The 12,950-nt window shown below is 42.3% G+C and overlaps 2 protein-coding genes and 1 non-coding gene across 4 annotated transcripts; 2 read left to right on the plus strand and 1 right to left on the minus strand.

Moving 5' to 3' along the window:
* Window positions 1-497: 497 nt before the first annotated feature.
* Window positions 498-580, plus strand: trnal-cag (transfer RNA leucine (anticodon CAG)). The gene has a single exon. It is a non-coding gene; the product is annotated as a tRNA-Leu (tRNA).
* An 867-nt stretch (window positions 581-1,447) lies between these two features.
* pllp (plasmolipin) lies at window positions 1,448-5,836 on the plus strand. The gene is made up of 5 exons (XM_061774936.1): window positions 1,448-1,569; window positions 1,726-1,887; window positions 3,734-3,907; window positions 4,045-4,161; window positions 4,955-5,836. Exons 2-5 carry the CDS (start codon window positions 1,732-1,734, stop codon window positions 5,060-5,062), a joined length of 555 nt encoding a protein of 184 aa, XP_061630920.1. The 5' UTR covers window positions 1,448-1,569; window positions 1,726-1,731; the 3' UTR covers window positions 5,063-5,836.
* A 164-nt stretch (window positions 5,837-6,000) lies between these two features.
* On the minus strand, window positions 6,001-12,849 carry arl2bp (ADP-ribosylation factor-like 2 binding protein). Of its 2 annotated transcripts, none has more exons than XM_061774938.1 (7): window positions 10,900-12,849; window positions 9,979-10,048; window positions 9,844-9,905; window positions 9,634-9,740; window positions 8,086-8,171; window positions 6,958-7,054; window positions 6,001-6,864 (listed from the first exon to the last, which is right to left on the minus strand). In XM_061774938.1, the coding sequence occupies exons 2-7, from the start codon at window positions 10,014-10,016 to the stop codon at window positions 6,766-6,768; spliced, it is 489 nt and encodes a 162-aa protein (XP_061630922.1). In that variant the 5' UTR covers window positions 10,017-10,048; window positions 10,900-12,849; the 3' UTR covers window positions 6,001-6,765. The 2 variants fall into 2 exon arrangements, with proteins under 2 accessions (XP_061630922.1, XP_061630921.1); XM_061774937.1 differs by lacking the exon at window positions 10,900-12,849 and adding an exon at window positions 10,283-10,420.
* Window positions 12,850-12,950: the final 101 nt, after the last annotated feature.

A 12,950-nucleotide genomic window follows, 5' to 3' on the forward strand; every position in this document is an offset into this window, starting at 1 on the left:
ATTTATCTCAATTTATAAAGCGTCTTTGAGTGTCTAGAAAATCGGTTTGGAGGTGTAATTCATTATTATCATTATTATAATATTTTCAATACATTTTTTTTTTAGGTCCACTATGTACCGAGGGACCCACATAAATTCTGCTCCTACATGTTCATTAAATTATTCTATATGCAGCGAATATTATTTTAATCATGGGATATGTTGGTGAGAATTATTTATTCACCAACAAATCGTTCATGTCCAAATTATGTTTTTTATCCGAGCTCGTTTCTGTGTGGACAGCATAGTTGCAATGTTAATATTCTCCAGCAGAGGGAGACAAAGTCCAGCTTTTTGAAAAACTAAAATGCTTCCGCCTGCTTCGTCTAACTGTCTGTTACGGAGGTACACGTTCAAGGCCCAATATTATATATATCCGGAAATTACGTCCAATGCAAACATAGGTGCATGTACTACATGCACCTATGTAATATGACTTTTCTCACCACACTGTATATGTCAGGATGGCCGAGCGGTCTAAGGCGCTGCGTTCAGGTCGCAGTCTCCCCTGGAGGCGTGGGTTCGAATCCCACTTCTGACAGAGACATTTTTTTTTTTTTTTATGAAACCGTAATTGGTTAGATGTGAACTCAATCCAACCTCTCGACTCTTATTGACGAAATTAATTACAGACAATTAATTACAGACAATACCGCCAGTAATATAACACCGGTCGAGTACACACACATACAAAAGTATTATCATTAAAAAGTATTATCATTATTATTATTATTAATATTATTATTATTATTACTATTACTATTCAAATAATACTAAAAAATGCAGATTTTTTTCAAGTATATGTATTTCAGTAAGTGCCCTATGAAGAGAATTTCAGAAATCATTTTTTTGAAAGAGAAAAAGAAGTGAGGTCCTTTGTTTTGACAAAGGCTACTATTCTTTGAGACTATTATTTGATGAATGAATACACGAGTCGGAGTATTAAATTATGTTACAAGCGAAACAAACATTTTGTAACAGTGCAAAAGTCTTTAGCACGATCATTAGATTCCTCGTTTAAAAACATATGCCACTAGGCTGTTAATCACAGAATTCCACCAAACAACAAAAGTGAAGATAAAATAGTGGCGCATCACGCCTTCGTGTTTGTAGCGCACCTTTAACCAGATCTGCATCCAAATTGAATGGGTTCTTCAGTGACCTTGTGTTAGCTTCTATCAACTAAAATCGGTTTGCTAATGTTTGCATAATCCTGCTCAATCCAGGGTGTACCCCACCAAAGTCACCCTGGGTCAGATGGGATAGACTCAAGCATCCCTGTGACCCTGAACGGTACATAGACATTGCACACATGGATTATGTATCCTGTCGGGCCATGGAGTGCCGTGCAAAATTGTCTGAACTGCCGCCGTGTTTCCCCTTGGCCTGGTCTCCTCCCACTTTTCAAATATTAACAGGTGGCGAGGCCTCGGGAGCTCACGTGGGAGGAGTCATGGAAGTAGGAGACAGTGGCAGACAGCTGGAGGATGGCACTGTACGTGCAAGTGTGCGTGCGTGACTCAGACGCAGGTACGCAATATCAGATCGTGGAATTTTCACTGCAAATCCTGATATGTGCTTTTTTGGCGGCGTATTTGGCTTTTAGTCTGTTGGGCTTCTTTTTACTTTTCCCACTGGAGACCTCTTTTTTTGTTGTTTTGGTTTTTTTTTTTTTTATCTATCCAGCCAATCATGGCAGACTTCCCATCCAAGGTTACCACGGAGACTGGTTCCCAGAACAATCAGCAGAGGACCAACAGCCTCAGAGGGCTGGCAGCTAATGTCACCGCGAGCATGGACGTGTCTTTTATCAGGAGCATGCCCTCGGTCCTCATGATGGCTCAAATAGTGAGTGCTTCGGATGGTTCACATCATCCTTTGTTTTCCCGTTTTGAGTGTCAAAAGTCGGGGCGGGGGATTGAAATTATGTGTGACAAACAGCAACATTTTACAGTGGCAGTCCATGTTATGGGGCGCCCCCAAAAAGGCCAAAGAAAAAGCACCAAAGAAAACCCTTCGAAGCGCTCTTAACTAAGCTGACGTGAGGGAGGCCTTTATCCATGACGGCGGTCCATCTTTTGGGATTAAATGAGCCCACCCCACCCCGTGATCGTTTGATCTGGGTGACGTTCGACTTTTAAAGGCTGCGCTGTACATTTATTGTCGGGTCGAGTTAATGGCAAAGCCACATGATGTGACATCAGCAAAAGAAGATAACAGAGGAGCAGTATAAAGTTACAAAGTCTTTCCCGGTGCGGTGGGAAGTGGAATGTGTGTCAGCAGAGAGCAGAACAGCCCACTAACATCATGTTAAGGTTTTAAGTTAGTTGTTGTGTATTGTATAATTGTGTTTTGAATGACATGCAGCACAGAATTGTTGCGTAGGTCAGCGTTTTCCAACTTTTATTGAGCCAAGGCGCATATTTGTGGCAGCGTTTAGGGTTAGGGGTTTACAGCTGACTTCATTCCCCGCCAGTCAAAGCGGCTCCTCTCATTCCCTTGAAATGTTGCGTAATGACAGCGTCAACAGAGGAATCATTGTGCGGAAGAGGACAGTGTGTAATAGCAGCGGTCCGCGCGTGAGTGGTGCATCGTCACTGCCTTCACCTGGCTGGCGTGGCAGCGGGCAATGTGAGCGGGTACCCGTATTGAATACAGAATGATAAACGCGGCTTCAATATGTCTTCATCTGTCTGCCTGCGTCCTGATCAAATTCACCAAAACAGAGCCCCATGTGACACTGGCGTAAATAGATGAGCAAAGATATATGAATTGTAGCAAATAATCATTTTCAGAGCAATTACGTGACATTTGATTATTTCCTGATGATCTCTCGTGAAAAAGACTAATGTGACGAGGAACGATCGATGTGGGTCACCGTGGTCGCACGATACTGTACATGTTTGGACGGTGGACATGTGACCCACTGTTTGAGCAGCGTCGCCTCCTTGGATAATCACTCGGTAACACTAGAAGTGGGTGTGCGGGCCATGTTTAAAGCGCAGGCTGTAGAGGACGTGACTGTTGAACATTTGCCTTTATCGGCTCCGGCCGAAGCGAAAGCCGGACTCCTTCGGCCTCTTTGCGAGCAGTTTGGGGCTTTTCGACGCCGTTTTTTTTTCAACCCAGCGCCACTGTGGAGCGTGCGATCGTTCACGTGCTCGCCGCATAAATCATTAACTTGTGTTAACCTGGTGTTTTATGATATCATATATGTAACTAAATACCTCCAGACACATTATAAAGTACACCAGTCCAATGTCATGAGATGTGCTACCAAAAATGACCCAGCCACAGATGAATGTTCTACCCTGACGATACACTAAAGATGGCTGTCTATAAAAGATCGAACTGCGCCAATTGAATAGGCTGACACGCAGTCATCCGCTCTCTGAATGACCCCTCTAAATGTTAATGATCATTTGGTATTGCCTCACATTTTCTTGGCAAGCGGCCTGCTTTTTTCCTGCCTTCTGCATTCATTTGCACGTAAACACTTGTTGATGTTATGACAATGAATGATACATTTTTGCAAGTTCTGGGGAGGAACAACATTTTAAAGTTGAGGGGGTTCATAACATAATGAACTCATAAATCTGAAGGAACATTGATTTGCATCAAATATCGAATGTAATATGATGCGACGATAGGTTGTCGCATCACTTGACGTCTTGCGTGTGTTTGACCTGTCGAGGTTTGGGGGCTGCTCCACTGGGCGCTGATCGCCAGCGCGCCTTACATGTGGGCGCCGGCCAACGGCTGGGTGCTGTTTGTGGCCATCACGTTCTGGCTTCTCACCGGCATCCTCTTCTCCGTGAACCTCTTCGGTGCCCGGAGGAGACTCACCGCTGTGCCCTGGCCGCTCACGGTACGTAGAAATCATCGGCGAAGCCGCAAAAGCTGCCACTGAAACAAAACAATGGGTATGTTGTCAAATAAAAACGGGGATTAGAAAGGAGATTGTGACAATGTTACAGTACATTTCTGCGATGTTTCCTTTGCCAGGTGATGGCGTACCACGCAGTAGCCACGCTCCTCTATCTGACTGCTTTCCTGGCCAATGCCGCATCTGTTCAGGCCTTCTCCTCCAGCTACTTCTTTGGACACATGGCCGCCGCCGCTGTGAGTGCACCTCGCGCACGCACATGCAGTACACGAGGACACAAGGCGTTCTGATGAAGGCTCACACCAAAACTATTGGGATAAACCTCCAAATCAATTATTTAATCAATCAAGACACTTTAGACAATAGTCTCGCTATCACTTGTTGTCTTGTTATAAGTGGCCCAACATTTTGCAAACATTCCAGTACAATAAGTCTTGCTAAGTGAATCGTGTTGTATTTGTGTAAGCATGGGAGCTTGATCGATGTGCCATAAACCATTATGTCTGACAGCATAACATTGACTTAATCCAATGAATATGAAGTTCATTGAAAAAAATCTCAGATTTTGGGGGGGCGTGAAATGCGGAAGTCTCAAAGGCACCTTAAGGTGATATTGACTTAGTGATTAGTGTTTTATTGCAGGCATTTGTTTGTTTTTTCACCATCATAAGCATACTGTGAATCGTAACGCTCCTGAGATGACAACAGCTAGAGAGAGAACAGATGAGGGAAAAGATGTATTATGTACGTATTTGCTCCTCAAATATAGTCATGGTGTGGAAATACGAGCTGTGTGCAGTTTTTCAGTCTCACACACACAGCCTTGGCCTCTGTATTATAAAAAAGGGTTATCTGTGGCATGTGACAAGTTAAAGGCCCATTAGTGCGACGTTAAAGCTTACAATCCTTCATATGACAAGGACGTGCACACCAAACAGAGCGTGACCGTGACGACCTTTGTCTGGCGGTCGTAACGACTCGAGTTTGCCGTCGATGTCTCTCAGCCATGTTGTTTCTCCGCCTGTGCAGTTTTTTGCCGCAGTGGTGACGGCGGCTTACGGTGTCAATGCTTTCTTCTCCTATTTGGACTGGAAGGGAGACGGAGGGAACGCTGCCACCGCCACGGTGCCCACCTAGGAATCAAAGAAAAACCTTAGAAAGACTTTTGTCACTGCCAGGTCTTGTTCGCAATGTCAACAATCAACAAGGAGCCATGAGATGATCATTGTTGCTGACTCTGAAGATGAATGTGAATAGAAACACAATAACTTTGTCTGTTCAACAAATGCCGACAAACAATTATTTTTTGTCTCTTTTGTTTCAAGGTAATGTTATTAATAAAACATTAGTACACATATTACAGTTGGAAGGTGATTATTCAACTGTGCATTCACAATATTCAGAAGACATTCTAAATCCGGCTTTAAGTTCCTTTATAAAATACATAGGGTCATTTTATTTATTGGCAATCTTAGATAAAACACCAAAATGAGTCATGTTTGGGTCTTCCAGCGTGTCAATGACCCAAAAAGGTATTGCCAGGGCAACAAGGTTCCAGAAAACCTAAAGAATTGAGAAGGTTTCTGAAAAGCAATGACTCTCAACTGATGGGACAAGGTCAGCTAGTCCAAAATATTTATTTGTATGCATCGTGTATTCTTATTTCGATTTTCCACTACAGTAGAGTTCCCACATGCAACAAAGGTAAACAACAGGAAGTGGAGCTGCCTCACGCTTTAGCCACCACGAGTTTCCTCTGAGAAGCATCGCCGTTTCGAGTGGGCCAAAATCCTCCCTGAGATGAACAAGAAACATCTCATCGTCGTGCTTGCCACCGGCTACTAACTTGTGTTTTGCTTGGCGATCAAATCATTCTTTCACTCAATAAAATGGACATTTTATAACAACTGATATTTTGTCTAACACCATGATCAACAAATCAGATTGTTCATTTCTTTGCGAACAAATTCAGCAGGGATCAAATAATTATTTCCCCCTACTGTATATTAAACTTTTTGAAGGTACTAGTGAAATTGCACATTAAATAAAAAAATGACAATTAAAGCAATGGCAGATTGAAGGCTTTTCTCCTGTTTATTAGAAAATGTGTCACAAGCATTTCATCATTACACAAATACACTATACAAATCACTATTTACATTTTTTTTTTTTTTTTTTTAAATCACTTTCACAGGCACAACATGCAATCAAACCAATATTGTAAAAATGTGAGGAATTCTTGTTTAGCCACAAACTCAAAACATCTAATGCAAACGTGTTTTTTTTTTCCCCATCAGTCTGCGCATCTCTCATAGTCCTATTTGCTCGACAAAAACATAAGTTAAGATTAGTACCAACAAGAATAGTATTTATGACAACAACAAAAAAACAATCCTCCTGATGTTGTTTATGAATAAAGATGAATGTAACATATCAAGTCTTCTTCATTTTCCATCTTAAACCACTGTATAGGGATGTACAGGGAATTAGCATTTGGGGATGTTTTGGACACAAATACACTTTTCAGGGGTCCAGCTGTGGTAGCACACTGGCACATTGGTTAGCACCTCTTCTATAACAACAAGCATGTTTCGGTTTGGATGAGTCTCTGAATCTGTGTGGGGTCTGCATGTTCTCCCTCAGCTTGTGTGGGATCGCCAACTTCCTCCCACGGTGCAAAAACATACACGCAAGCTTCACTGAGGACTACATTTCTATCGCTGTGAGGGGTTGTCTGTTCCTATGTGTCAGACTTGAGGTTTATGGATGCGTTTTGAGTTCAATCAACAATATTTTACATAATGTGGCATACATACACGTGTCTATTGTGTGTGTGTGTGTCATTGCAACTGATTGGATCCAGTGTGGGTGGAGGCTGCAGGGGTTAAAGGTGTGACTATCAGTCCTTGGCTCAGGTCCAGACTTCGTCCCTCCTTTTCCTAGAAAATACCCAATATCGTTTCAACAAAAATGCCACGAATTGAAAATAGGTGATATAAGCGCTCTTTATGGACATCTTTTCCCCAACGCACCACTTTGTATTGCAGAACCATCTCCTTGAAGGCCACAAAGTCAATAAAGGACAGCAGTATGTCAACAATGTCGCCTGACACCTCGTCTTTGTGCTCCCTATAGGTGGAGGGGAAAGAAAGACATGATGGGAATGACCGCTTTCAACGTGTGCCATCTAGTGGCTAGCTGTGAAACACAACTTGCATACACGACAACAAACAACAACATTGTAGTACAGCGAACCCCACACCAAGTCGTGGTTTACCATTTACAAATCCATCCATCCATCCATTTTCTGAGCCGCTTCTCCTCACTAGCGTCGCGGGCGTGCTGGAGCCTATCCCAGCTATCATCGGGCAGGAGGCGGGCTACACCCTCAACTGGTTGCCAGCCAATCGCAGGGCACATACAAACAAACAACCAATCGCACTCACATTCATACCTACGGGCAATTTAGAGTCATCAATTTACCTACCATGCATGTTTTTGGGATGGTGGAGGAAACCGGAGTGCCTGGAGTAAACCCACGCAGGCACGGGGAGAACATGCAAACTCCACACAGGCGGGGCCGGGAATTGAACCCCGGTCCTCAGAATTGTGAGGCAGACACTCTAACCAGTCGTCCACCGTGGAGCTAAGTTTAGCGTGGCTTGTTAGTGGAAGTTACGGAGAGTCTTCGCCATGTGCATTTTGATTCTAAAATCAATCAATCACAACCATTTATTTTAAGGGGGAGGGGGGGGGGTGTCAATTTCTTGGTGGGTGTTTACTGTAGTAATAACTCATGTTTTTCAGTAGTTGAACAAAAGCAATACCAGTAAAAACAATTCCAGGACAAAACCATCTTTTGGACACCCTTAGTGTGAGCATGTGGGTTTAAAAATTAGACATATTGAAGAAATGTTAATGTCAGATAAGGTCATCCACATTCTCTTGACAAGCGCAACAGCACGGTGAGCTGCCATGTTTTTTTCTTTGCTTTGGTTGTGATGGACTTAGTAATAGCATCAATAGCGAGGAGAGCCAAGAGCCTTGTGCCACGCGCTGGAAAAGGGGTGTGGCAAGTGGCTGATCAGTCACGTGTCACCTGTTTCAATTTGGGAAGATTGAGGGGGAAATAAGACACTGAATGTGATTGCAATGCTTACATGAGATGCTCAATGAAGGTGGACATATTGAAGCTGGGGATCCTCTTGATCAACTGCTGCTCCACATATTTCTCCAACAGCTCCACCTACACACAAACAACCAATGAGAATCAAAATACAGCGACAGGCTGTCGTGCAATTAAAAGTCGCAGATATGACAACACCAGGCGGGTAATGGAGAAATCAACTAAGGAAACATATTGGCAACACGCACATCTAGTGAGCTGGAGCCTATCGCATCAACAAAAAGTTCAGAATTCCAGCTTTCATTTCATGGTATTTACATCTAGATGTACAGAGCACCTTTTGCTTGAAGCCTCCCACTTTTCAAGTGAGCAAAGGTATTGGAACAGACATTATTAAATTAACTTTGTGTATTACATTTAATATTTGGTGGTGTAATCCTTACTTGCAATAACTGCATCAAGCCTGCAACCCATTGACTTCACCAGCCAGTTGCATTCTTCATTTGAAATGTTTTTCCAGGCCTTTGCTGCAGCCTCTTTCTGTTCTCGTTTGTTTCTGGGGGTTTCTCCCTTCAGTCTCCTCTTCAGGAGGTAAAATGCATGCTCTATTGGGTTAAGATCCGGCGACTGACTTGGCCAGTGTAAGACCTTCCACTTTTCCCCCCTGATGAAGTCCTTTGTTGTGTTGGCAGTATGTTTTGGGTCATCATCTTGTTGCATAATGAAGCTTCTGCTGATTAGTTTGGATGCATTTTTCTTTAAATTGCCAGACAAAATGGTTTTGTAACAAAATACAGATAATACTTCATGTTTTGATCATATGGGTAGAAGCAAAATCATGCATTGTAAAAATTCATTATACATAGGTAGAAGGGTTTTCCAGAATTTTGAGGTCAACTTTGGGGGTGCGCATTATACATGGGTGTGCATTATACACGAGAAATTACGGTATCTTTTTACCAAGGTCATCAGAATGGCATGAGGAGTGTGTCGGGGAGAGCACCAGTTAAAAAATAAATTAATTAATTACAAATAAATTTTTAAAATAAAAATCACTTTTGATACCAATTCAATTGTTGATCTTTTTACGGTAATAATGCTAGAATTTGAATTTTGATGAGTTTAATTTTTTATTAATAATGGGAAATAGTTTTCGAGAAACGATACATCCGCACGGCTTGTCCTGGATGAGTGGTACAGCCTACAACCACACAACCAACCGTTTTGCCAAAAATGTAATTTAAAAGGCAAAAAAACTGCCCGAGGATCATGCAACGCAAAGCCGGAATAGACACAACATGGCATCCGTAAACCATGTGATGTGGCCTTCACCAATGCGAAACAGTGCGGTGAGTTCAAAGCTTGTCCAGACTTGTGTTTTTAAAATATATTTTTTTATAAGGTTTATCCCTGGACTGGTCACCAGCCAATCGCAGGGCGCATACTGAGAAAAAAAAATATTCACACAATTTAGTCTTCAATTAACCTAACATGGATGGGGTTTTTTGGATGTAAGATTGAACAGGCGAGAAGGAAAATTCAAACCCCAAACTATGAGATCGACGTGCTAACCACCACTCACATATTCATTGAAAATGGCCGTGTAGCTGAGCTTGTTCTCCTCAGTGTTGTCAAACTCTTGGTAGTGTTTCTCCATGAAGTTCTGCTGTAGTAGCTGGAAAGCCTCCTCTAAAGGAGAGGGCAAGGAGAGACTTTATCACTTTTTCATTCTCACCCAAAAATCCTGTACTGTACATTAAAACTGAATAGGAACGTATTGCGATCATCTCACCCATAATGATGTCTTCTATGCAACCAATAACAGAGTCGAATGCAGTGTCAGCAGCTGAGGAACTGAAGGCAGAACGAAAGACGTGAAAGACTGGCACATGCTTCAGTGTTAAATTGCTTGCTGGTTTCAACCCACCTGGAGATCGCAAAGGTTTCGTCCTCCATGTCAACCATGTCCACAATGTTTTCGCCGCAGCCCTGCGCACCTGTGGCGGGGAGGTGGGAGGAGACGTCTGCTTTAAAATGTAAACCTCTGTACTTCGTCACAGCTGTATTTTATCACACACCTTATAAGTTTAGCTCTATACTCAACGCCCACGTCAGATAGCCGGCTAGCGTAGCTCGGGCTAGCTAAACACGTGAGTCAATACAAAGTACCAATTGTCGCCATTTTTAATGCCAACTAGTATTCAATTATTATTTTTTTTAAATTCACTTACTTCGTCCCCGAATGTCCATGTTTAGGCGTTAATGTGGACTCGTAAAATAGTGAACGTAGTGGTGTTACCAAGGAAACGATCACCGGGTGCGGCTTTCCGTCGTGTCCGACAAAATCAAGCGTGAGCAAAGTTAGTTCCTATATAACCCGCGCTAGATACAAACCATGTTGCTTTGTAGGTAAAATACAAATAAAAAATAAATTAAAAAAAATGGACCACTGCCGACTTGAGATATTTGTCTCAAAATGTTGGTTCTTACAACACCTGTCACAATATTCAATGCGATTGATACACGTACAGACAAGAAGTCGAATTGCAGTGAAATCGCTTCTTTTAATGAATGTTTGGCATTTTACAACTGTCATTAAAGCCAACGCAATTTGACCTACATTAATTTATAGGCAAATGACATTGGCAGTACTGCATCGCCGTTTTCCAACCTTTATTTAGCCAAGACACATATTTTACATTACAGCAATCTCACAGGACACAACCAAACAAAAAAAGACCCCAAAACTACTGTGTACATCCACAGCACCGGACTAATGATCTCGTTTCAATGTAAAGGTATTCACAAATGTATTTAAGTAACCACAGGTTGATTCGGGGTCACAAACCTGTTTGACACTGATGCGATGGGCTCCCAGTTTGATACTCTTCTGAAATAACAAATTTGCTCAAATTACCTTTAATTATATGTTCTTAATAATGAATGATATGCATGTATGGGAAGACATGGTGGATCACTTTAAGGCCCCCCTAAAAATCACAAAATTCCACTGATTAGTTGAAGTAAGACTCGCCATCTGATAACAATAGGACTCATCTACAGCGACGCGGTAACTTGTTTGTGCAGTCACAATCGAGCTCCAAATAGGTCAGTACTAGCAATATCTGGAAACAGAAAGCTAGCATAGTAGGAATTAAGAGGATTTGTGCTGGCTTTTCCCTTTACTTTGTAACCATGGGCATACCGTAAGTTGTATTTCGTTTTTTTTTTGTTTTCTAAGCTTGAAACTATTCCATTTTAGCGTTTTATTTACGTAGTTATACATTTCCTTTGTTCCACATTGTTTAAAGAAACTTGACATGATAGAGAAAAACTCAGATTAGTTTTGGATTCCGCACCCAAAAATTAGTTAAAAACAGCTGTCAGACCTAACTCAACAAAAATTGTGTTCCCCAGTGTATTTATTCTCAATTAATCCATTTAAGACCACATTAAAATGGTTCCAAACCTAAGAATTTATTCAAGAAAATAAGAAAAATAGAATGTTTATCAACTCTTCATAAAAGTAAACAGGAGGGAGGCCTGAATTCTCCCCACTTTAAACACTATTATTTAGCTAATCAATTACAATACCTCGTCAAATGGATGCACCACAATGAGGAGCATCATTGTTAGCTAGAATTACAACGGATAGACTGCGACATCATCAAACTCTCAAAACTGCATGTAAACGTTTCAAGAACCCAATAATCGCATCCACCTTAGCGGCATGGTGGAAAAGTCTTGAAGCTACAGAATCTCAATTAGCTCCCACTATGCTCTCCCAAATCTAGCACAATCCAGATTTTGAAATTAACAACATATGCCTTTACTTTCAGCACACGGGTGTCAAACTGGTGGCCCGGGGGCTAGATCCGGCCCGCCACATCATTTTATGTGGCCCGCGAAAGCAAATCAAAATCGCTAATTGTGTTCTGGTGTAATACCATTGAGATATTTGCAAGCATTTTTTTTTTTTTTTTACCAATCCCCCTTTGAAAAGGCTTCTGATTTCAAAACTGGTTATTCATCAATGTGTTGTGTATACTGTAATTACAGTATTTGAGGTAATCTTTCATTTATATGGGTCGACAGTCGTAGCGCCCCTGCGAGGGAAGTCATAACTGCGATGTGGCCCGTGACAAAAATGAGTTTGACACCCCTGCTTTAGCATATGGGAACATGGAACAACTATTTGACAATAATACTTTTATGACACGTGATGAACTGTTCCAAGAATTTCAAATAACAGGCGGGAACTTACTTCAATACAATAAACGCAGCAATAAAATAACAAAAAGAATACCAACACTTCAGGGCACCCTTGAACCGGCGGAGTTTGTTCAGACAATAGTGAAGCTTCTCCCACAAAGGAAAAAAAGTTTATAACACCATGCACTAAATCAATGCATTTACTAATCACTAAATGGGAGGAAGACCTTTCTATGTCTGCTGCCGGTCTTGGTGGTGGGGCCTGTGGGGCAGTGTGGGGGTTGGCTGGAGGGGTGGCATTGGGTCCCTGCAGACTCCTCTGGGTGGCCGGTTTTCGGGGCGCCTCGGTGGGGCCGGTGGACCACCCTGCACCCCTCGGTGTGGGAGGTGTCTCAACACCAGGCCGCTCTCGGGTGGAGTCCTGGGCTCGACCCCGCTTCTCGACTGGCTAGGGTGGGGTCCTCAGCCCCCTTTGCGCAGGCTGGCACGGCAATTACAGGACACTTCTGATGGTCATTGTGCATGCGGAACGGTGTCAATTCACTTGGATGTGTCCGCAGACACACACCCCTGGACTCTGTCGCTGGGTGTGGGGCCACTCACTCATTGCAACAAATACAGTAACTTAAAACTACGCAAATACAAAACTTTAAATTTACGGAGTTTAGTCAAACAACTGATGATGAA

This window comes from Phyllopteryx taeniolatus, chromosome 5 (genome assembly GCF_024500385.1).
Source record: "Phyllopteryx taeniolatus isolate TA_2022b chromosome 5, UOR_Ptae_1.2, whole genome shotgun sequence".
Lineage (NCBI taxonomy): Eukaryota > Metazoa > Chordata > Actinopteri > Syngnathiformes > Syngnathidae > Phyllopteryx > Phyllopteryx taeniolatus.